At 54.6% G+C, this 23003-nt stretch overlaps 1 protein-coding gene across 1 annotated transcript; it reads right to left on the bottom strand.

Annotated features, from left to right (window-relative positions):
- Window positions 1-8083: 8083 nt before the first annotated feature.
- On the bottom strand, window positions 8084-11814 carry NMB (neuromedin B). Its single transcript, XM_065642114.1, has 3 exons — window positions 11679-11814; window positions 11104-11306; window positions 8084-8157 (listed from the first exon to the last, which is right to left on the bottom strand). Exons 1-3 carry the CDS (start codon window positions 11812-11814, stop codon window positions 8110-8112), a joined length of 387 nt encoding a protein of 128 aa, XP_065498186.1. The 3' UTR covers window positions 8084-8109.
- Between the last annotated feature and the right edge of the window lie 11189 nt (window positions 11815-23003).

The raw sequence follows: 23003 nt of genomic DNA, 5'->3' as shown, positions 1-23003 counted from the left end.
CGCCACCCTCTGTCCCAGGAGCCACTGGAGGAACGCGGTGCAGGGATGCTGCTGGGGAAGCTGCCGCAGTTTTGGGCAAGGCACCTCCCTGCTCAGAAAGGGGAAAGGGCTGCTCAGCATCCCTGCGAGTGGGGACTGTCCCAGCAGAAACACCCGTGTCCCTTTCCCCGGACGAGCCTACCTCTGCCTGGCCGGTCCCGAGGGCTGGATGCGCGCAGAGCTCCGGGATGCTGCCTGTTCACGCTGCCTGCACAGGCTGCGGGCGAGGAGCCAGCCCGGCGTGTCACGGTTGTGCTTCCCCCAGCATTTTCCACGGTTCCCGCCTCCAGAGGCGGCTGGATGGTGCAGCCGTGCCCACGGCAGGACGGTCCCCATGGCAGGTCGGTCCCTGCCGTCATCCCCGCTGAGCCCCAGGGTGGGTAAGGGAGCTACAGCCAGCACGGTGCTGTGCAGCATCGCAGGGTGAGTGATCCCGGGGGGCTTTGCCACCTTCTCCTTGACTTTTCCTGCAAAGCAGTGAAAAGTCCATCTGTTCCTTATGGGATGGAGACGCTGGGGCTCCTCAGGAGCCCCGACCAGCACCACCCGGTGCAGCATCCCAGCCAAGGTCATCTAGCACGGGTTGTGGCTGCACCATCCCACTGACCCTGCTCCTGACTCCATCCCTGGGGCAGGTTCCCTGGGAAGGTCCCAGCCGGCCTGTGGGTCACTGAGCAAGGTGACACAGTGGCTGGTGACAGGGACCAGAGGAGATGCACAGGTCTAGAGAGGCCCCCAGCCCTGTTATTCAGAAGATGCTCAGGTTACTAACCTGGCCACAATCTGGAGATCACAGAAATTCAAGCTTTTGGGGTTTGCTCTCGTTCTTGGGCATTTTGGTTGGTTGAAGCAGATTGCATGGATGCAGAGAGGTCCTGGTGTGGCAGAAACACCCTCCTGACCCACGTTTTGGGGCTTCCCTCCAAAGCTGGCACAGTTACTGCCATTCCCTGGGTACTTCTTGCTGCATCCTGGGTGATCGCCTGGCTGGGTGCCTTGAGCAGCTCTGCCTCCCTCCCTGGGCAGAGGGAGGTAAAACCAAGTTTTAATTCATGCCCAGCAGGAAAAAAAGGCATTTCTGGGCAAAGACTTTGCTATTTCCCCTCAAGTCCCAGCCTGGTGCAACGCAGTCTGAACACTAAATCCCTTCCTAAGGGAGGGATTAAATGAAATTAAATTAAATATGGGGTGGCAAGGGTGACGTGGCTGGGAAATGTGTGCGCAGAGCTGTGCTCAGAGGTGTCTGACAGTGCTGGGATGTGGCGTCAGCTCCAGCTCTGGCAGGATCTGCAAAGCACAGGGAGATGTGGACTTCACAGCAAATGGCACAGATCCTCGGGGTGAGGGCACACGTGGGGCTTTGGAACGTTTGGAAATGTGGAAATACCTCTCCCTTCAGTGTGGGAGAGGGATAACTGGGGAGGTGCCTGGTAATTGGCATTAATTGGATTAATTGAGGTGGGGAAGAAGCAGCTGTGTGAGGTGGTACTGAGATGAGTGGTCTGGGGTTAGACCCTCACTGGTTGCACTCCCTGGACAGATGCCCTGTGGCCAAAAATGAAAGCTGGGGGGAGGCAGTTTCGCTCCTTCTCTAAAGGAGGTGCCCAGAAACACAGCGTTTGTGTGCAGAGACATCAGGGCAGCTCACAGGGCTGCTCTGGTTCCCTTGTCTGTCCCCAGCCGTGATGGAAACGGGGTGTGATGGTGGCGGGAGGATGCTCCTGGGGGGCTGATGGGCTTGTGGGCTGCCAAGTATGGGAAAACTGCTGGATTTATCTCATCCAGCGCTTTGCATGCACAAAGATGTCCTACAGAAAGCCTGGGGCCATGATGATAACTGGATTTTGAGATTTTTTTTTCCCCTCTGTTTTTTAATTTTCTGGGTATTTCTGTAGGTAGTAAAGGTGTGTAGTTCATTGAACTGGTCTGGGGACTTGTTCTCGCTCACCAGGAGCTCACAGGCTCATGCTCAGGGCACTGCTCCCGCTTGGGCAGCCCTGTTTAACGGGGCAGCTTCTGCTTCACCCATGTGCGCGCTGGAGCCCGTGCAATGTCCCATCCCTGGACGGGGCTCTGAGCGACCTGATCTGGGTGAAGATGTCCCTGCTCATGGCAAGGGTTGGACTGGATGAGCTGTGAAGATCCCGTCAACCCAAACCATCCTGTGATTCTATTATCCTGACGCTTGGACGTGGCTCCTTGCCCGGGATTCTTTGCAGCAGCTGAATGACACATGGTGGAGCAGCCTGAAGTAGGGACAGAAAGAAGGATGGAGGGACCTCCTCTGGCCAGTGTCCACCTGGCTGAGCAGGGAGGTTCACAGTGCCTTCGCCACAGTTTGGCTCTAGAAATATTTGCAAGAAGGATCGATTTTTCCAGGTTTGCGTGGAAGTTACTGAAACACTTAGAGAAGGCGTCACTGTCTACCATGCTGCCCAGCGAGCTGGTGTTTGTATCTCACAATGGAGACAGCTCTGGGCCAACTGGGAGGGCTCCCAGGAGATGGAAGAAGAGCTCAGCAGGAGCCACCCATCCTCTGATGGAGGGGCTTCAACCATATTTTGAGGCCAGAAATTGTGTTTGGTGTCCAACCCTCTGCTCCTTCCAAGAGCCATCATCATCATGCAGGAGGGGATCTAGTTACCTGCAGCCAGGATCTCCTGCCAGGTGCTGTTGCAGGTTTCCACATGCTCTCAGAGACCCAGGGGACAGAAACGCAGCTGCCCCGTCACCTCCTGAATATGTCCATCCCACCCAGAGACCCCACGTTTGACCCCATCATCACAAAGAGATGTTGCTGCTCCACTCAAGAGCATGGTGGGTGCCAGATCTCCTCTCTCGCTTCATCCCTGTGGAGCCATCATCCAGCACATCTCTGCTGCCCTGGTATGAGCGTCAGGAAGGACATCGGCCTTTGGGACACATCTCATCTGGGGTTTCACCATCCCAGCTCGGGGAACCCTGTCCCCACAGATAACAACCACTCCGGCCAGTTTGACACAACTATCAGCAAGTTGAACTTTTCCAGGATCTGCTGGGGCTTGTTAATGATGCACTCGGTGGTAATTAGCACTTTTGTCCCAGGCCGTACCATAGAGAGAAGCTTTATTTTGTAATCCCTGTTGTTAGAGGTGTAATTAAAGTGATAACATGTTTTTTTTCCACAGAACTCCTGCATCCGGTGTCTCCCCGCCAGCCTTGAGATTAATGTACAAAGCAACGCTACCCCACCTCGGTCCGGAGCAGGTCTGTGCCTGAGCACACACACGCTATGCACCCCGTGCCCCGGCCGTGGGCAGAGGATTATTCAAATACCTGTTTCCTCCAGCCAGGCAAAAGCGCCAATAGCACATGGTGTAATAAGAAATCCTGCGTCTGTTGGAAAAGCTGTGGAAAGATCCAAAGACTGTTCCGCAGTGTGTGGGCAGAAATAGCGTAAGACAAATTAAAATCAGCCGCTTGCTTAATATTAAAAAAAGTAATAATAATCTGTAGAGTCAATGCAGTCTGCAAGCAGAGATGGGATTGCCTTATGCGCAATAAATACTGCAATCCGGCTTCAACTAGCACAGATTTTTGTAGGGCTTGTGGAACCATCTGCCAACTGGTTTTGATCCTGCAAGACCCTGTCACTGTCCCAGAGCTCTCCAAGGACCTCTGATTGAGCAGAGTCCCTCCATGTGGCTTTGGCCTCTGGAGCTCAGAGGACTTGGACCACCTCCTGCTGGGGCTGAGCTTGCAGATGTTGGAACAGGAGGACAAACATTGTGGTGGAAGATACCTGAAGAAGACCTGAGGTTGGGCAGGTCTCCCGTGCATGTTCTCTACCATTTTTGTGGCTCTTCCCACCCAGTGGTCCTGTTCCACCACCCATCACCTTGGGGTAGTGTCTTGCGGTTGTTGACAGTCCTGCTGTCAAAGGCTGAACTAGAGACCTTCGGAGGTCCTCCCACCAGCATTTGTATGAATCTGGTAGTCCTGCTCCTCCCACCATAGTCTCACAGACCTCCCAGCAGAGCTGGTTCCCCAAAACCTTTCTGGGCATGTGTCTCGCATCCTTCCAGAGAAAGGGGACATGGCAGGTGAGGAAGCTGGGAAGAAAGGATTTGGCCACCTGGATGTTTTCAGGCAAGAGGAACAGAGTCAACCTTGGCCCAAGGCCCAGATCTGAATTCCCACAAGCCCTCCAACCAGAGCATGCGGGATGCCAAGACCATGGACACACCAGGAGATGGAAATCGGAAGAAAGGAGCATCCTACGTTCACTCTTTCTAGATCCTTCCTGTGCCCACCTCTGCCCACTGCTCCAGGAAGGGGACGTGCCTGAATTACAGCTTTGATTGACTTCCCACACTGGGAAAACGCCTCAGTGTCGCATTTTATAAACTGCATGTAGGTTTTATAAATCTACATGCATTTTATAAAAGCCATCAATTTATAAAATCCATCAATTATGCAGCACCACAGCTCCTGGTACAGTCTCAGCACCATACGAGTCCCAAGGTTGGCAGGTGGACTTGGTAGCAGCTGATCTATGGCACCTTCCACTCTGCAGCTCCAGGAGCTGTTACCAGTGCAAAGCAATTTCCCTGTGCTATGTCACGTTTAGCCCACTCACTATATTTTATACACCGCAAACCCAAAGAACCTATTAATACATTAATACCTTATCCTTCTTATAGTCCTTGGCTGGTTCTCAAGCACCACATGGTGGTTAAAAATGCATCATAGCTAATAGAAAATGGAAGGGAAATTGTGTTAGACCCCCCCTCCCTGGGCTCCATCGCCCTGATGGAGTCCTCTGTAGATGTCTTCTCTAGCCTGAGTTATCCTACGCTTCTAGGATGGTGTCTAAGGCAGGTGCTGGACATGTTGCCTCTCAAAAATATGCGGCTCAGGGGGTCACCATTGCTCCAGAAGCCTACAGAGCAGTTCAGAGGAGGAGAATGAAGCGGCTGCTTCACCAAGGGGACCGAATGTCACCTGCGGTGGTAACAAGGAGGAGAAGAGGTGCTGGAAGCCTGGCAAAGGGCAGGGGAGGTGCTTTCCCCAAGGTTGAAAATGCTCGGGGGTTTTAGTTTGTTTGCAAAACCTGAATCAGTAGTCAAATATTTATATTCTACTGACAGTAAATTAAATTCCCCAAGCTGAGTCTGTTTTGCCGGTGACAGTAATTACCAACTGACCTCCACATCTTTATCTCAACCCATAAGACAGCGATGGGGGAAGATGGAGGACGGACAGACAGACATTTGGACAGGTTCTTGCTGGGTGGGTGTGAGAAGAAGGATCTCACCCGAGTGTCTCGTGGCAGGTTTCTGCTGGGATGTTCAGGAACCTGCTCGCCCTCCCAGGAACTTGCCTGTGCACGACGTGAGCTGGTGGTCCCATGACGTGACATCAGGTCAGGAATCCCATCGGGCTGCCAGTCCATCCCACTGCCGGATGAGAGGCATCTGGTCTGCTCCAGTGTCAAACACGATACGCTCTGTCATTATTTTCCTTGCTTATAATTAGTTTTAAGCCAAGGCTTTGCTACAGCTAATGAAAGGCAAGCTGGGGGTCACCCACGTCCCAGCACACAGCAGAAAACCCGGGTGAAAAAACACAGGTTGGAGAAAAATTTCCTGCATCCCTGGGCATGAGTGACCACAGAAGGACAGTGGGACAGCTCTGGAGAGAAGCTGGTGGGTAGGAGCTATGGAGTCACCATCCCTGGAGGAGTTTAAAAGACATATAGATGAGGCTCTTACGGACATGGTTTAGCGCTAGAGTTAGGTTGTGGTTGGACTTGATGATCTTGAGGGTCTCTTCCAACCAAAATGATTCTATGGTGCACAGGTTGGAGAACTTGGGAAGGCTCCAGTTGGCAGCAAGGTGACACTGTCCCCAGGGATCACGGCTGTGAAACTGCTCCAGCGAGGCAGGGGAAGTTTGGCATGACCTGAGCCATCATCACGTACCTCCTGGAAAACTCCCTCCCAGCTTGGTCCCACTCTCCTGAAGGACAAAGGGCGGTGGGACTTTCAATGGGGAGCACCAGGTTCTGAAGGCAATATTTGGGGCAAACTAGCTGTAGGATATTTGGGGTTTACCCACCAAAACCAACCTTTGAATAGGTGAAAAACTACCGGCTCTGAAGGCTCCACAGCCCAGGCTGTAGGTGGAAAACAAATTCTCACTTATTGGTCTAAGATCTGCGGGTTTTGGGGGCCAACGTGTGGGGTTTGTGTTTGCTGCACGGGGGACACCGGGTCTCTGTTAGCGCAGCACAGCCGGCAACACCCGGGCAGGTGCTGTCAGCAAACCCCGGAGTGGCACAGGGGACAACAGGGGACAACAGGGGGACAGGTGAGCAACGGGGCAGACGGGCAACTCTGCAAATAAGGCTCGTTTTGTTGCAAACGAGCAGTGTGAGCGCTGGTTGTGCCCACAACAGGGTCTGCACCCCAAGGTTAAGGCCACAGGAGTGTTGACCCTATCACACAACATTTCTGTAGCATCTGAGTCTCTTTTTCCCCTTCCAGAGCTGCCAGCCAGCCCTAAGCACAACCCTGTGATGTCCCCAGCTGTCCCCTGCACTGGTGCCTCCAGCTCTCACCTGGCTTGGGACACCCTGTGACACTGGCAGTGGCTTTGCAGCACAATGTCATCTCCTGAGAAGCATCTTCAGGCCTGGGGCTGGGCAGGAGGCAGCGCTGTGCCACGATGCGAATGGACCGGGACATCTGTATCTGCACATCCCACATCTGCCCTGGGGTGCAGAGCAGCCCTGCTCTCCCCCAGCTCCCCAGGAAAGGGTTTAGGGCCGATGCTGCCTTTCCCTCGCTCATCGGTAAGTTCCTGCAGGAGCAATAGGTTCATAAACATATATTTAGGATGAGAGGAAACAGCCTCAAGTTGCGCCAGGGGAAGTCGAGGTTGGATCTTGGGATAATTTGTTCCCGGAAAGGGCTGTCGGGCTTTGGAACAGGCTGCCCAGGGCAGTGGTGGAGTCACCATCCCTGGAGGGTTGAACAGACGCGGAGATGAGGTTCTCAGGGACAAGGTTTAGTGCCAGAATCAGGTTATGGTTGGACTCAATGATCTTAAGGATCATTTCCAACCAAAATGATTCTGTCATTCTGTGATAAATACCACCTGGGCTTCAAGCCACTCTTGGAGCAATAGGGAGCAAGGTGGGAAGATCTCCTACCGTGGCTTTCTCCTCTCTACTGGTCGCCAGCATGTTCAGATGCTGGATTGTGCCTTGGCTTCGTGTGACGTGGCCCTGGGTTCCCATCACCCTTTAGAAGGGCTCTCCTCCCTGCAGGAGCTCAAAGGTTCAGGTTGAATTTAGCGTCAGAAGTGGAGGAAAAGCTTATGGCTTCATTTACGGCATCACCCTGGGATCTGCTGCCAGGTTTAGCTCTGCCTGGGGACATGCCTGGGGTGGCTGGGGGACACAGGGTGTATCTGTGAGCAGCACTTTGAGAAAGGGCAGAACCAGAGCCTGTTCACAGGACTGTGCTGCATCACCCATTTTGGGCAGCCTTGTTTGAACCCAAACCCCCAGCAACGCCCCGAGCAAGATGCTTTTTGTTTTCAGGAGGGTTTGCTAGTGATGCCCCCAGCAAAGAGGGTTATAAAGATGCTCTGGTAGTGAGTGGTGTAATCAGCTCATCCAAGCTTGTAATTTCAGCATGCAGCAGTTCAGGTCTCCCTCAGTGAGCAGGGACTGAATCCAACCCCCTCCCAGCTCCTATGGAGAACCAGGAGCTTCCTCCCCCCAAAGCTGCCCCCATTCCCCTCTTCCCGCACCAGCCCTGGGGTTCCGCCTGCTCACGCCCACAGAAAACTCTGAGCTGGTGTGCGCAGAGCCGCCTTTATTCACAGGGGCACGTCAGACACTGAGAAAGCAGAAAACATACAGGAAATATAGAGGGAGGCTCTGCTTTCCATACAAGCAATCACTATTGACAAGATTAAATAAATAATAAATAAGAGTGACGTTGCTACAGTAACCCACAAAGACGATGCTCTCCTCCGTTTGCCGAGCCTGCGGAGCTCATCCTCCACCGCTGGGCTCCATCAGTTTGAAAAATACTTCTCCAGCACCTTTGCTAAAAGCCCTGTCTCCTACAAGAAAAGGTACAAGGGTGAGACGCTGGGTCCCGTACGCAGCCGACATCCGTGCCTGGGTGCCACGGGGCAGGAGAGCAGACAAAAGCTGGACCACAATGGCACTTTCAGGGGTGGTTTGGGACAACAGAGGCCAGGGGGCAGCACCGAGGAGGGAAAGAACCAGGAGCCTGGATCTTTTCTCCCACTCGCTGCTCCAACAGCTGGACCACAGCTGGCAGACAGCAGAGCCAAACCTCACCAACACACTGGGTTGGGATTCAGGAGCAAGAGCAGCCTCGGGGTCCGATTCAGCGGTTATGTGAGAAGGAAAAAAAAAAAATAAGAAAAGAAAAAGATACAAAACACAGCAGGGAAGGGTTAATAGAGGGATTTTGTGGGATTATGTACTGGCCAGAGGTGCCAGAGCAATGCAGGGCAGCGAGTCACCGCTAACCCAGCATCACCCCATCTGTCTCCAGCAGAAATACTGCCACGGACTCAAGATGACAAGGGACGGGGACGATCCTCCTCTGCCAATCAAACCCTGGTCACACACAGCAGCACCGTGAGCCCCAGCCCTGCCTGCTCCGTGCGGTTAAAAATCCAACACAGAAATCCCTGTTCGCAAACCCCTTCTGCTCCGCACGACGGCACAGGCGCGGAGCAGCACACGGGCTGTGCGAAAGGCTGGGAAACATCGAGGCAAAACCCGACAGCAGCTGGCAGGACGCAGCCACAGGAAGGGAGAACGAGCAAAAAGAACAAGCCCTGGGATTTATTTAGTGCTTACCCGCAGAAAGGAAGAACCCGTTTGTGAATGATCAGCAACACCCTCCAAAAACAAAAAGCCCACCAGGTTTTTCAACACAAGTCAAATTCCCTCGATACTTATCTTGCCACATGTGTGCCGGAGGAGCAGAGCAACACTTAGAGAGCGCGTTAACTCCTGACTTGCTGACCGGGGGTCCCCAAGGAAGGAAAAAGCTTGTTTGCTTTTCTAAACCGAGTTGAAATGGAAGCGATGGATTCTTAGCAAGGGGTGGACTGAGAGTTTGATGGAGCAGAGCTATTGAACAGCTTATTAGGCAGGTGCTGAACACGGCAGAGATCAGCTAAGCAGGGGCTGGGAGCTGAGCCCAGGTGTCCAACAACAGTCACAGCGAGGGGGAACACAGGGCGCAGGGATGAACATCGGCACCGTGTCACCCGCAAAAGGAAGAAAAAAACTTAAGGTCCCACAGAAGAGTCTAACGCAGACAGCGCTCAAAGGCACCGGGGAGGAGCCGTGCTGTAGTATCAACCGGCAGCTCGGGGGGAAGGATAGCGGAGAAAAGAGCAGGAGTTGAGTTTAGCGAGGTACTCGGAGGTGCCTGAAGGGCAGGACCAGCCCTGTCACCCAGCAAGGTCCCCAGTGCCCCCGAGGGGACAGCTGGCACAGCGGGACACCGGCCACGGGGAGGTGAGAGGCTTCGGGAGGACACGAGCGGCCAGACGCACGTCAGGCAGCTCAGCTGCGACGGGACGTGTGTGCAGGACACCCCAGCTCCCAGCAGAGCCAACACGGGGCGAGCGGCAACCGTGCAACTTCACTACACGAGGATCACTTCGACCCAGCTCACGTCTTTGCGGACGAGGCAGGGCAGCACATCCACCGGCTCTCCCATCGCCTCAGGGGTTAAGGCAGCAAATAACCTCTCCCTCAAAAGCTCCCAGGGGAGGATGCCAAAGGGTCCAGGACCTTCACAGCCCTGTCCCCCCTTTCAGCTGCACCCCAGGAGCCAAAGTCGCAGCAGCGCTCACAGCACTTTGAGGGGAGCAGGGTGGGCTCAGCCGTGCCCAGCTGTATCTTCACAGTGGAAACCCCTCTGTCCCGACAGGACCAGCTTTCTAGGAACGCCTCAGTTTACCTTAGTCTGCCGAAACAGAGTCAAGACGGTGCCTGAACAACCAGTGCCACGCAGGTTCACATACCTGCAACTCTGCTGCATCTGCGCCTTCCCAAAAAAAGCCAGAGACAGGAGCCAGTGCTGCTGGACCTGGACAGCAGGAGCAGCTTTACCTGCGTGCGGGGTCCCTGGTAGCTCCGCAAGCCCAGCAGCTCAGTGTGACAGCACAAGCAGGACCCACCTAAGCAGATTTCATCCCTTTTAGGCTCTTTGTTACCTCCTGCAGAGACTCGAAAGGGCAAAACACCTGGGAATCGCGCCATGAGGCGACTGAGGGAGCCCCACGGACCGAGCAGTTCCATCGCCACGTCCTGCGTGAGGATCCACACGTGGGCCTTGCTCCCAGGGGCAGGTTTGCCGCTTGGAGCCAGGTGACTCGGACACAAAAAGCCACAGGGAGGAGGCTGAGGGTCTGCTGAAGCACAAGCGGGACCACCGGAGCTCCCCCTGCCCCCCGAGACCTCGCCCTCTGCCAGGCAAGCGAACAAAGTACCGAGGGATCCCAACCACAGCGACACAGACACAGGTCGGGGGCAACAGAAGCCCAAGACCTCTTTGTAGACGGAGCTGTGTCCCTCTTGGCCTCCCTCTACAGAAAGAGAAGGTTAAAAAGGATCTCCCTGGCCCTGCGGTGGCTGGAAAAGGGGACATTTCCTCACGGCAGCCACGGTTCCCAGCCATCCCCTTCTGCGTCTGGCTGAGGAAGACCCAGATGCTGATTAACAAGCCCTGGGCTGGAGATCACTGCCACAGCTCCATCACAGCATCCCTTGCTCGTCCTCACACTCTTCCCCAGCATTTGGGACTAGTAGAGCCACCGCCCAGCTAGACACAAACCTTCTTCTCAGCCCCTTAATTGTTGGTGTAAGGAGGGTTAACAGCAGGAGAAGGGGGGGAAATAGCAGCACCAGCACGGCTGCTAGAGGGGTATCTCCAGCAAAGCTGGCTGTTGTAGCTTAACACAACCACCACCTCCCTGCTCCGAGCATCTCCCTCCAGCTTAGTCGATATTCACCTGGTCAGCAAGGTCATATTTCCCTTGGTTCTCATCCAAAAGTCTTTCCTGCAAGAGGATTTTGAGGAGCTCCCGGGTAAGCAGTTCCACCATGTCCTCCAGCAAGGCTCGGAGAGAGGGACCGAAGGCCACGGGCACCGCGGGCTCCTCGGGCGGCTCCAGGCGCGGGGAGCCCTGGACGCTCTTCTTCCCCATGAAGTGACCTGCAATAAAACACACGGAGCGTCTGCGCCAGCGGCTGCGGCTCAGCAGTGTCCTCACCCGACACAAGCGAACGAGAAGCACCGAGCAAACGTGACCGCCTAAATCAGTGAGCGCGGCGAAGCGAGGAGAAACCCAGAAATCCCAGGTCCTCGTTCTACGCGGGACTCCGGGAAACTTCCCTCTCCGGCGGGCGGGTTAAAGAGCTAGCTGGACCCATCGCCAAGGGATGTGGGACGAGGTTGCCCCATCCCTGCCCTGCTCTTCTGCGGCTCCCCGCGCGGTGCTGAGGGCAGCAGGAGCATCCCCGCATTCCCACGGGGTGCGGGGCACAGGGTCGCACACGCGCCCGTGCCCTCCCCGCCCCGCGGTACCTGTGGCCCACAGGTTGCCGCGGGGGTTGACCTTGATCTTGGCCGCCTGGCTGCGGTGCTCGGCGAAATCCAGGTGCACGGCGGGTCCCAGCGCGGCCCCGCACAGCAGCAGCAGCAGGCAGCGCAGCGCCGCCATCGCCGCCCGGGACCCGGCGCGCCCGCCGCCGCCGCCGCCGCTTTATAGAGCGCGGGCGGGCGGGGCCGCGGCGGAACCGCCCCCGGCAGCGCTGGGGAACCGCCCTCCCGAGGCGCCGCAGCCCGGACCGACCCCTCGGCCCCCCGGCAGGGAGGCGAGCCCCGCATGCTGCCCGCAGCCCGGGGCGCGGGGGTGAGGCTTTAACCACAACCCTCGGAGCTTCTCGCTGGCTGGCGTTGCAGGACGTCTGTAGATCCCCCAGCCCACGCAGGGTCGCCAGAGCAGATCGCACAGGTGGGGTTTGAATGTCTCCAGAGAAGGAGACTCCACACCGGCTCTGGGCAGCCTGGTCCAGGCTCTGGCACCTGCCAGCAAAGAAGTTTCTCCTCGTTTTCAGATGGAGCCTCCTGTGTTTCAGTGTGTGCCCGTTGCCCCTCACGCTGCCATTGGGCACCGCTGAACAGAGTCTGCTCCATCCTCTGACACCCACCCTGAGATATCGATCCCATTGATCAGATCCCCCTCAGCTCCTCTTCTCCAGCTCAACAGCCCCAGCTCTCTCAGCCTTTCCTCATCAGAAAGATGCTCCAGCATCTTCGTAGCTCTCGCTGGACTCTCTCCTCGCCCCTCAGCTTGTCCCTGTGGCAGCGGTGGGAGATGGTGCCAGACCTGCCCCAGAGGTGGACGGCATCACTGCTCTGCCCTCGCCCACGAATCCCACGGTCCCACCACAGGAGGTGATCAGGGTGGGTTTACCCCTTCTCAGCCCAGGCTGCCCATTCCCCAGTTACCTTCTGCTTCTCCGTCGGCCCAGGAATGTACTCCATGGTGTTACAACTGGCCTTGTGAGGACACCAGCCAGCACCCATGGCCGGCTCTCGGCACCCTTGGACACGGCCTCTCTGGGCTCACGGGTTTTTATGGGTCAAGTTCTCCAAGTAATAACCACCCTGACCCTCGTCCACTGCTGTTATTCTCTTTGAACCCTGCCTCCAGGTGTGTGGCCTGGGAGACCTTGCCGGTGAACAATGAGGCAAAGGCGGCACTTGTCTGCGTCCGCTACCATTTGCGGTGGTGCCTTTGTGAACACTTTCCTTCTTCAGCCTTAACTTCGTTGAGATATTGCTTTCACGTCTGAAGCTGAGTTTTGGCTTTCCTAGCGTTCCCACATGCCCTGGTAACATTTCCAAACTTCTCCTTCGTGGTGTCTCCATGCTTCCGCACCCTTCATGCTGCTTTTTCACACTGGAGCTGAGTCCTGAGTTTCATTCCCAGTTCAGCCAAACCCACCTCCTGTGTACCTCATTATTGGGATGTACTTGGAAGATCCCATCCTTGAAGACCTGCCAGCTCTGCTGAGCTCCTTTCCCATGGAGAGCAGCAGATCCCATGGGATCCCACTTACCAGCTCCCTGCAGAGGGTGGAGAGCAGAGTCTGGGCATCACCACTCACCTTTTCCACTCCCTTGAGGGTTTTGCAGACCATTTCCTGATCACTACACCCAAACTCGCCACCAGTTATCCCATTCCCCACCAGTTCCTCCTTTTCCATTGATGGGGTGGAGTTCTACGTGCCCAGGAACAGCACGGATGGAGCTGGGTCCAGCGATAGCGGGGGCCTGGGACACGAACTGTTTATGCCCAGGGCTCAAGTGAAGTCCATGTAAAAATGGATTCTTCTTGTCGTCTTCTGTTCCTTCAGCCTGTAGGGGCTTTCAGGCTCCACATTTACACAAGGGGTGCTCCAAGGGTTGGACCACTGCAGGAGAAACTTGTGTGTCTGAAACAATAAAGATGAGCAAGAGTGCCCAGAAATCTCCTGCTGGGCTTTAAATTCTCTCCATTTTGTGTCGTATACACAGGCCACTCTCAGGAAGCTGAAGGTCTGAAGAGCTTGGGGCTGACCAGGACCAGGCGGGCAGCGATGCAGCTCTCAGCAGCCACAGGACCTGAGAGCGGAGCAGATTCAGAGACAGTCACCAAGCTCGGAGAGAGCCCAGATCGTCAAGCACTTCACGGTGATGAGGCAGGTCCCGGGGTGAGCTGCAGGTCTGGCGAGGGTCACCAGGGTCAGACACATCCAGACGGGTCCACATTGACGAGGCAGGTCTGAGGCCAAGTCAGGCCCTGCAGAGCTGGACACCAGCGCTCCTACAGCACAGATCAACGAGAGACTAAAGGCCCAGGGCTGAGCTTAAATGGGTTCCTGGGCCCATGAGGCCCCAGGTGAGACCAGTTAAGGCCTATTAGTGTCCTCAGAGCCCTGATGGCTCCTGCCAAATTTGCAGCTCCATAACGTAGCAAGGAGGTGCTGGCTGGTGGGGGAGGAAGTGCCTGAGATGACCTAGTTCTCCTGGGAAGATTTATTACAGAATCACAGAATCACAGAATGTCATGGATTGGAAGGGACCTCGAAAGATCATCTAGTCCAATCCCCCTGCCAGGGCAGGAACACCTAGGTGAGGTTACACAGGAAGGTGTCCAGGCGGGTTTTGAATGTCTCCAGAGAAGGAGAATCCACAACCCCCCTGGGCAGCCTGTTCCAGTGTTCCGTCACCCTCACTGAGAAGAAGTTTCTTCTCAAATTTAAGTGGAGCCTCTTGTGTTCCAGCTTGAACCCATTACCCCTTGTCTTACTGTTGGTTGTCACCGAGAAGAGCCTGGCTCCATCCTCGTGACACCCTAGTGATGCCCTTCCCAGAATGTCCTGCTATCCCAGAAGAGGTTATTTCCTCCTCAACAGCAGAAGGTTGGAGTCTGAACTGCAAACACAGGTCTAATATTACGGGGAGGAAAAAAATCAAAAAGCACTCTTGCGCTGGACATGCCTCCTTCAGCACTGGGCACGAGGTGGCCCTTTTGGGTGCTCCCCACGTGCCGTGCAGGGTGCGTGGATACGATCCCACCACGGATGGGGCATCTGCAGCACCACGGCCCTGACCCTCGTGCTCATGTCGCGGCAGCTCCATCCCGTCCAGCAAGGCGGCTGGGAGCGGAGCCCTGGGGCTTCTGTCCTGCTGGTGCCAGGTGGCTGTGACCACCACTCGGGCTCTGATGTCCCCCGTCAGTCCCCACAAGCCTTGTGGGCAGGTTTCATGAGGGTTTGGTTGGGATGATGCCCGTGATCCCACCCTGATCTGATCTTGGACAAAACCAGAACCCACAGAGAGCTTTTCTCTGTTTCAGCTGGAGGCTGCAGATGTTACCTCGGCTGGGGTGTGACAGGTACCTGGGATGCTGCATTCCTCCACTGCACATGCAGGTGATTTATTCCCTGCTTTTCCCCCAGAAATTCCAGGGTTTCGCTCAGGGAGCTGCAGTGCCGGCCGGGGGGAACCTCTCCCTGTGTCAGGGTCCCAACTCTGCCCGGTCGCCCAGCAGGACCGGGTCTGCTACAGCCACCGTGTCCCGCACACCCGCGGCCAGAGGCAGAGAACAGCGAGGCAAGGGGTTACCTGTAGGATTAGGGAGGATGAAGCCAGGGATAAAGTGATACCAGTTGCAGAGAGAGCAGAGAAAAGAGCCCTGAGCAATTACGGCACCTACCGAAGTGTGACGGGGGGTTAAGTCCTGCTCTGTCAGGAGCTCCTGGGAGATTAACTGAGAGGGACAGGGGATGAGCAGCAGGAACCAGCATTTCAAACATAGTGAAGGCTTCTGTGCTGATGTCTTTTAAACTAGATACAAAACAGAACTCACACGCATCTTTTTTTTCAGCTGGTGGCTGCAGGCGTTACCTGGCTTGGGAGGAATGGGTATTTCTGATCCCAGAGGTGCTGATGAGGGATGGCAAGGCACGAGTGGGAGAGGCTGGAAAAAGGAGAGCAGGGAGTTCCTGCCCTGTTGCACTGTCACAACAAATGCTCAGAACCTGAGGGGACACGGGGTTATCGCTGGGGACTGAGGCCAGACGGGGCATGTTTGGGAGCTCCGAGCCCTGACCGTTGATTTCCAGCCTGGGAAGAGCGATGGAAGAGCTGCTGGGGGGCTCGGCGGAGGCTGAAGCGGGAGCACAGCTCAGGGCAGCCAGTGGGGTTTTACCAAAAACAACTCGTGCGAGCGACCTGAGCTCATCAGCGTCGGTGCTGAAGGGAACTGCAGAGCTGTACCCCAGGCAGGGTTTGAGAATTGAGCTCATCCTCCGCAGCAGCCTCGGTACAAACCGGCCCCAGATGCCAACAGATCCTGCGCGGGAGGCTCGGCACAGCTCGCGCCCTCTTTCAGCAGCACAATTACAGCCAAGCCAGTGTTCCGATGAACATTGCACTGGTGCTGAGCAGCCCCTCGGCGAGTCTGATGCTTGACAAGCTGGGTCCATCTGGAGGGTGTTTTATGTCACCTGGAAATAAGGTTGTATTGAGTCGGAGCGGGCTGATCACGCTGTGGCCAAATTCCTCCGTTCCCAGGAAGGCAAGAGAGCTGCCACCTCCTTTGTCACCCTGAGCCTGAACAAATGCAGCCTGAGAGGTGGCTGCAACAAAAGTGGCCTTGCTTACAAACAGTGACCAGGTTTTCTCCGGATTTTCTCATCTGGATCTTTTGCAAAAAGACGTGATGTTGTTCCTAATTTGGGAAGAATAACTGGTACCCGGGACCCGCCTGGGAGCGGCACAACCTGAACTCCAGGTCACCAGCCTGGCAGGGTTTGTGATGGATTTTCTGACTCTGCTTCTTCCTCCAACTCTGGCGCTCGGAGCTGGGTCCCCAGCGCCTGCCCAGCCGCCTGCCCAGCGCAGGAGCCCATGCTCGGGGGCAGAGGAGGCTGAGCTGATGGGGCAGCTCTGGGCTGCAGCCTGCAGACGCCCCACCGCTCGGGGCAGGAATTGTCCCTGCCGTGCTCCTCCACCGCTTGCTCTCTTCAGCTCAGCAGAGGTTCGCTTTCCCAACTGCTGCCAGCCACCGAAGGAATCTTATAGAATCACAGAATAATTTCGGTTGGAAGAGACCCTCAAGATCATCGAGTCCAACCATAACCCACCCCTGGCACTGCCCCATGTCCTGAGAACCTCATCTCCATCTGTCCAACCCCTCCAGGGATGGTGACTCCCCCACTGCCCTGGGCAGCCTGTTCCAATGCTCCACAGCCCTTTGGGGAAGAAATTGTTCCCCAGATCCAACCTCAACCTGCCCTGGCGCAACTTGAGGCCGTTTCCTCTGGTCCTGGCGCTTGTTCCTGGGGAGCAGAGCCCGACCCCCCCTGGCTCCAAGCTCCTTTCAGGCAGGTCAGAGATCAGAAGGTCTCCCCTCAGCTCCTGTTCTCCAGCTGAACCCCCAGCTCCCTCAGCCGCTCCCATCACACTTGTGCTCCAGCCCCTTCCCCAGCTCCGTTCCCTTCTCTCAACTCGCTCCAGCACCTCAATGTCCTTCTGATGATGAGGGGCCCAAAACCAAACAGAGGATTCAAGGTGGGGCCAGCTTATGTATAAAAAAAAGCAGGGAAAATTCTATTTTAGAAATTAGTTTTGCTGGCAGAGGCCACCACACCGGCTTCCACAGGTGATGCCACCAGCTTGCTGCCAGGGCCACCCAACGGAGCCAGGGAAGGACGGAGGTGACTCAGCAAACGCTGACGGTTACATCTGCATCTGCACCAAGACAAAACGTCCTCTTGCCCGGTGGGACTGATCCTGCGGGGCTGGGCAGGAGCCCCTGCAGCCCCCTCCGCACAGACCCACAGGCGCCAGGAACAGCCCCTCGTCACCCCCAGCAGCCTCAGAGCCCCGTGATCCCCAGCTCGCGCCGCCGGTTCCTCCCGATGCCTCCAGTGGGAGGAAACAGCGATTGTCTGTTTTGCTCTGTTTTCCCCTGGTAATTCCCACATGCCATTTATTTTCTTGACGGGTACTGACCACTGAACTGACATTTTCATCGCACAATCTGTTACAACCCCGACGTTCCAGATGGTAACACTTAACTCAGAACCCGTTGTTTTATAAATAGAGTTTAAATTGTTTTTTCCCCCTGTGCACCATTTTATATTTATGTGCATTTGAATTCCATCTTTTTTATTGCCCAGTCTCTTTCCACAGTTTGCCTTCACCCGCACAACCCTGTGTATCAGCAGCGAACTTCACTATTTGCCGGCTTTTGCTGATCATTTTTGAATATACCGAATGCGGTCCCTGCTCAGCTCCCTGCTGTTTTCTGCTACGGGTTGTTGCCTCATACCTTTTGTTCCTTACCTTTTAGCAAATGATTTCTCCTCTTATCATCTCCCTTTCTTTAGGAGCCTTTGCTGAGGGACCTTCCCAAATACCTTTGGAAAAGCCAGGTGGGTTCTTCTCTTGGTCCCTGATCTTCTGCAGGTTCTGCCGGGGCTGGTGTCCAGGAGCTGGTGGCAGCACAGCACACCCGGGGCACCTCGGTCGCTATCAAAAAGCAACTCTTGGCTAATATGGGTAGTAAGAGAGCTCTGAAACGGGCACCGTTAGCAAATCCTTCAAAGGTACCTAAAGACGAAGCAAGATTTCACCAGGTGAAGAAAGGGGATCTTTCCGTAACGACGCAAAATAAACATATCTACAAACCGCAGAGCTGAGCCGGCCCTGCTAACGCCGAGCTAAAAATGAACGGACATCACAGACCAACCTGGAAATACCCTGGTTCGTAGTATTTAAAGCCAGGCCTGTGTTGTTTCTTCTCTGCTGGATTTTGTGTTGATATCTTGGCGTTGACTGACGCACCTCCCAGCGCTGCCCAGTCTGCACTGGGAGAGACTGGGAGCTGCGGAGCTCCCGAAACACAACGCGGGCTCCCAGGTCCCGCAAATATCCGCCCGGGCAGGCACACACACGCTCAAAACCGATGGCTCTAATAAAAAACAAAGAGCAAAGGCCTCAAATCCCCCTATTTGTCTCTTCCGCAGAGCTCCTGGTGCCAATAAAACTCTTAGCAGTGGTTAAGCTGTTGCAGGCTCTTCACCACTCACCAAAGCCAGGTCGAATTTAAAGTCCTGCCATATGCCCGAAGGTCTATTTTGATGTTCTTGTCTCTTGTTTACAAAGATTAAATCCCTCTGTTACATTCATTCGTCCACAGGCAACAACCGCTGTTTATAAAAGATGAAATTTGAAATCTCGCACATCTTGTTTGCAACTCTTTTTCAATTTCCATTTAAGCCGTAAATGAGCTGTGGTTTTCCCTGAGGTTTCCCACTCACTCCACACCCGCTGGCCATAGTACAAATAACTGCTCTGCAAGAAGACTTAGTGAACAAAATCTTGTTTTCTTGCAGGCAAATCCAGGCCTAACTCAGAAGCGTCCCAACCAGAATTACGCGGCAGAAATCTGACATCCCATTTTGAGTGAATTGAGGTTCAAAGAAATTAAATTGAAGTTCGTTTTCTCCACATTATTTTTACTTCTGTCTCTCTGGAAACTGAAACCCTGCGAGGTTGGTTTCTACAAGAAGAGAGACTGGGAAGGAAAGGGGAAACCAAGATGCTCCGCAGAGAGAGCTCTGGGAAGTGTTTTTATATTATTAAGCAGAAGGAGCAAAAAAAATTCAAAAGATGAGGAGCTGAGCAGCGAGAACAAGAGACGGAGCGTGTCCGCTCCATCCTGGATCGCACAGGGTGCATTTCTAGTCCGTCCCTCATTCGTCTGTTCTTGTCTCCGGAGATCCATGATTTCCCCCCAGGTTTGGGGAGCTCAAGCATTCAAAGGACCTGCCAGAATTGTGTAGGGATTGCCCCACGAGCAGGACCTGGCGCGTGTGGGAAGGAGCTGGTGGATTTCTACAGACGCAGCAGCAGAAAAGCCACCGATCCCCAACCAGCGGGGAATCCACCCGATGGTGGCTCAGTAGATCCCACCAGGAAAGCCACCGTGTCCCTTCGCACGAGGGGAATGAGCTGAAGCAGCGGGTGCAGATGACGAAGGGCTGGATGTATCAATATTGCAAAGGCGGGGAGAGGGGAAAAGTGTCAGGAAGCGATTAAATCAGCTCAAAACGCAATGTGGAAGTGCGAATGGATTAGGAAAGACTTTTATTCATGTCTGCTTCCTTTACTGATGGATGCCTTTTCATCTCCTCCATTTTTTCCCTAAAATTTCTGTCAGACAAGAGAACCTCTCATTACTTTTCTTTATAGTTACCTATTTTCTTTCATGAATCCTGGTACAAACATCTCCTCAGTTACCTGAAATTATCCTGATAACTAAAATCTCTTAAGAGTCTCTTAAATATAAAGCAAACATGCCAAAGGTCACCTCAGATGTATATTCCTCTGGAGCAGGTGATTTTTAATAGCCCCTGTAGGTAAGTCGCTCTATAATACTTGTGTGAGCAGCATACGCCTCCTTCCACTGCTTGTGAAGTGTCTCATGGAACGACTTGTTTCAAACACCACTGGCTATGTCTTTATTAGAAATTTTGTCATCTCTGAACAGTGAAATTCCTATAGCTACCGAGTCACAGAATTCCAGAATGTCAGGGGTTGGAAGGGACCTCGAAAGCTCACCCAGTGCAATCCCCCCGCCGGAGCAGGAACACCCAGATGAGGTTACACAGGAAGGTGTCCAGGCGGGTTGGAATGTCTGCAGAGAAGGAGACTCCACAACCTCCCTGGGCAGCCTGGGCCAGGCTCTGGCACCCTCACCATGAAGAAGTTTCTTCTCAGATTTAGTGGAACCTCCTGTGTTCCAGTTTGCACCCATTGCCCCTTGTCCTGTCACTGGTTGTCACCCAGAAGAGCCTGGCTCCATCCTCCTGACACTCCCCCTTTCCATATTGATCCCCATGAATGTGTCACCCCTCAGTCTCCTCTTCTCCAGCTCCAGAGCCCCAGCTCCTCAGCCTTTCCTCACACGGGAGATGCTCCACTCCCTTCAGCATCTTCGTGGCTGCGCTGGACTCTCTCCAGCAGTTCCCTGTCCTTCTGGACCTGAGGGCCCAGAACTGGACACAATATTCCAGATGCGGCCTCACCAGGGCAGAGCAGAGGGGCAGGAGAACCTCTCTGACCTACTGACCACCCCCTTCTAATCCCCCCCAGGTCCCATTGGCCTTCCTGGCCACAAGGGCCCAGTGCTGGCTCATGGTCACCCTGCTGTCCCCAGGACCCCCAGCTCCCTTTCCCCTACACTGCTCTCCAACAGGCCGTTCCCCAACTTACACTGGAACCTGGGGTTGTTCCTGCCCAGATGCAAGACTCTACACTCTGTCCGAGCATCCCCTCCTTCTCTTGGCCACCGCGCGCCGCCCATTCCAGGAGCTGGTGTTGCCTTCACACATTTCTCCAGCAGCAAGAGGTCTTAGAACCACGCATGGACAAGACTTCATCCTGCAGGTTCTCCTCGGAAAAAATAAGGTTGACTATTCTGATTTTAAGAGCAGGAAAACCACCGTAAGATTACTCCGTCTCATGAAATAAAGCAGGCAACCGATCATCTTACAAACCCAAGCCCTGGCAACCCCTGCTAGCCATAGATCAGGGTGAAGCAGTGTAATGTGTATTATTGTTTAACTGACAACCGCGCGTTCAAGCGGCGTAAACACACAGACTGCCTTGGTCTGAAGGAGCTTCAGCTCTCAGCACGTTACACCTCACAGCTCACCTCCCGTCCGGCGTGCTTGAGCTTATGCGTTAGCTTGATGTGAATAAAAGTCACCCAACACAATTCCAGCAAGGATCAGGAGCAGCGCGGCGTCGCTTCGCTCTGCAGAACAGTCCTGCCCATGGAGGAATCTGTGCCCTGCGCTGCAGATGTGACTGAACAGTAATTAAACAATAAATTGCCTCCCAGAAAACCTGCTGCGTTTGGCTGTAACCACAACAGAGGCAGCAGCAATCTTAGCCCTGGCAGATTTTTTTCCTTTTTTTGCCTCTATAAACCAGACCGTTCAACACCCACACACTTTACAAACAAATACCATTCCCGCAGCGACACGAAGATCTCCATCTTTCCTACCTCCACCTTCACTAAGCCTTACGTCTCAAAGGCTTTGCTGGAGCCGGCCAGACAGCTTCACCTTCAACAGGGAGAAAACTGAAATGAAAAACGAAGACACATCAAGTTCTAACAGCAAACCCCTGGCTTTGCGGGAGCACAGCAGCGCTCGCCAAACCCTTCAGCGTTAGCACCCAGAGCCTGCACGCTCTGGGGCTTTTCTGCTCAGCAAAGCAGAATAAATCTGGTGGGGACAGAGCCAGCGACAACCCTTTGTCATCCTGTCCCCGTGTTCTTGGTTCCTGGCCTGTGCAGCCTCGTCCCCAGCTCCTCCCGGTGCAAAAGGTGTCACGGGGACATGGGGGTGACGGGGCTGCGGGAGCTGCGAGCAGATCGCTGCTGATTTATCCTCGCTCTAATTAGAGCCAACACCTCATTTCGCGACTGCGGGTAACACAGAACCACGTTCTCAGCTGCACTGAGCTGAAAATAAACAGAACACGGGCCACGGAGACGACTTCCCAAATCTCACGCCACAGCCCCTGATTTAGGGCAAACGTTTCTGTCCTTAAAGCATCTGCAAACCCAGAAGAGAGCGGCCACCGCAGCGGGGCTGCTGCAGGCCTCGCCCGACCTCGCTGCAGTTTTTAAGCGCTTCCTGGTCAATTATTCCACATGGCATCGTGCGAGAGCAAGGCTGGGAAGGGCACAGCTCCCCGCAAGCACCCGAGCCGGGGTTTGCACCCACGGGGACAGAAGCGCGTCCCCCGGCGCAGGGACCGGTGACACTCAGCAACACCCTCCTGCCGCGAGCAGGACGGGGACATTAATCCCCACATCTCAAAACGACCATTCCTTTTCTCTCAGAACCGGGGTTTCTGCAGGTGCCCTTTAAGAGCTAATCCTTGCATCCCCTGCAATCAGAAATCCTTTGTGTTTTAGCCTTTTTTTTGTTAAATCGACTCAGCGACAGTAACACAACTACTGCACGCTCAGATTTTTGCAAAAGGTGTGAAAGCGAGAGGACTGGGAGAACAGCAACAGCGGCACTTTCGGCGAGTTTGCACCGAGAGGTGTTGATCAGCAGATTTCAGAAGAGCTCAACTCAGTCCTTGATGTGAGCCCAAGTTAAAAATCAATTTATGCACCAAAAGAGTTGAAGCTCAAGGCAAAGCAGGGAACAGACCTGGCCTCAGTGTGTCCTGCAAAGGCAGAAAGGCTGCTCCGTGGTGACGGTAGCTCCCAAAGAGGGATTTTGTGTTCCCTCACTGCTGCCCAGATTAGACTTTTAACAAAAC

This window comes from Caloenas nicobarica, chromosome 10 (genome assembly GCF_036013445.1).
Source record: "Caloenas nicobarica isolate bCalNic1 chromosome 10, bCalNic1.hap1, whole genome shotgun sequence".
Taxonomy (NCBI): Eukaryota; Metazoa; Chordata; class Aves; order Columbiformes; family Columbidae; genus Caloenas; species Caloenas nicobarica.
Note: the sequence above shows the minus strand (reverse complement) of the source record. Positions and strands in the feature narration are given on the sequence as shown.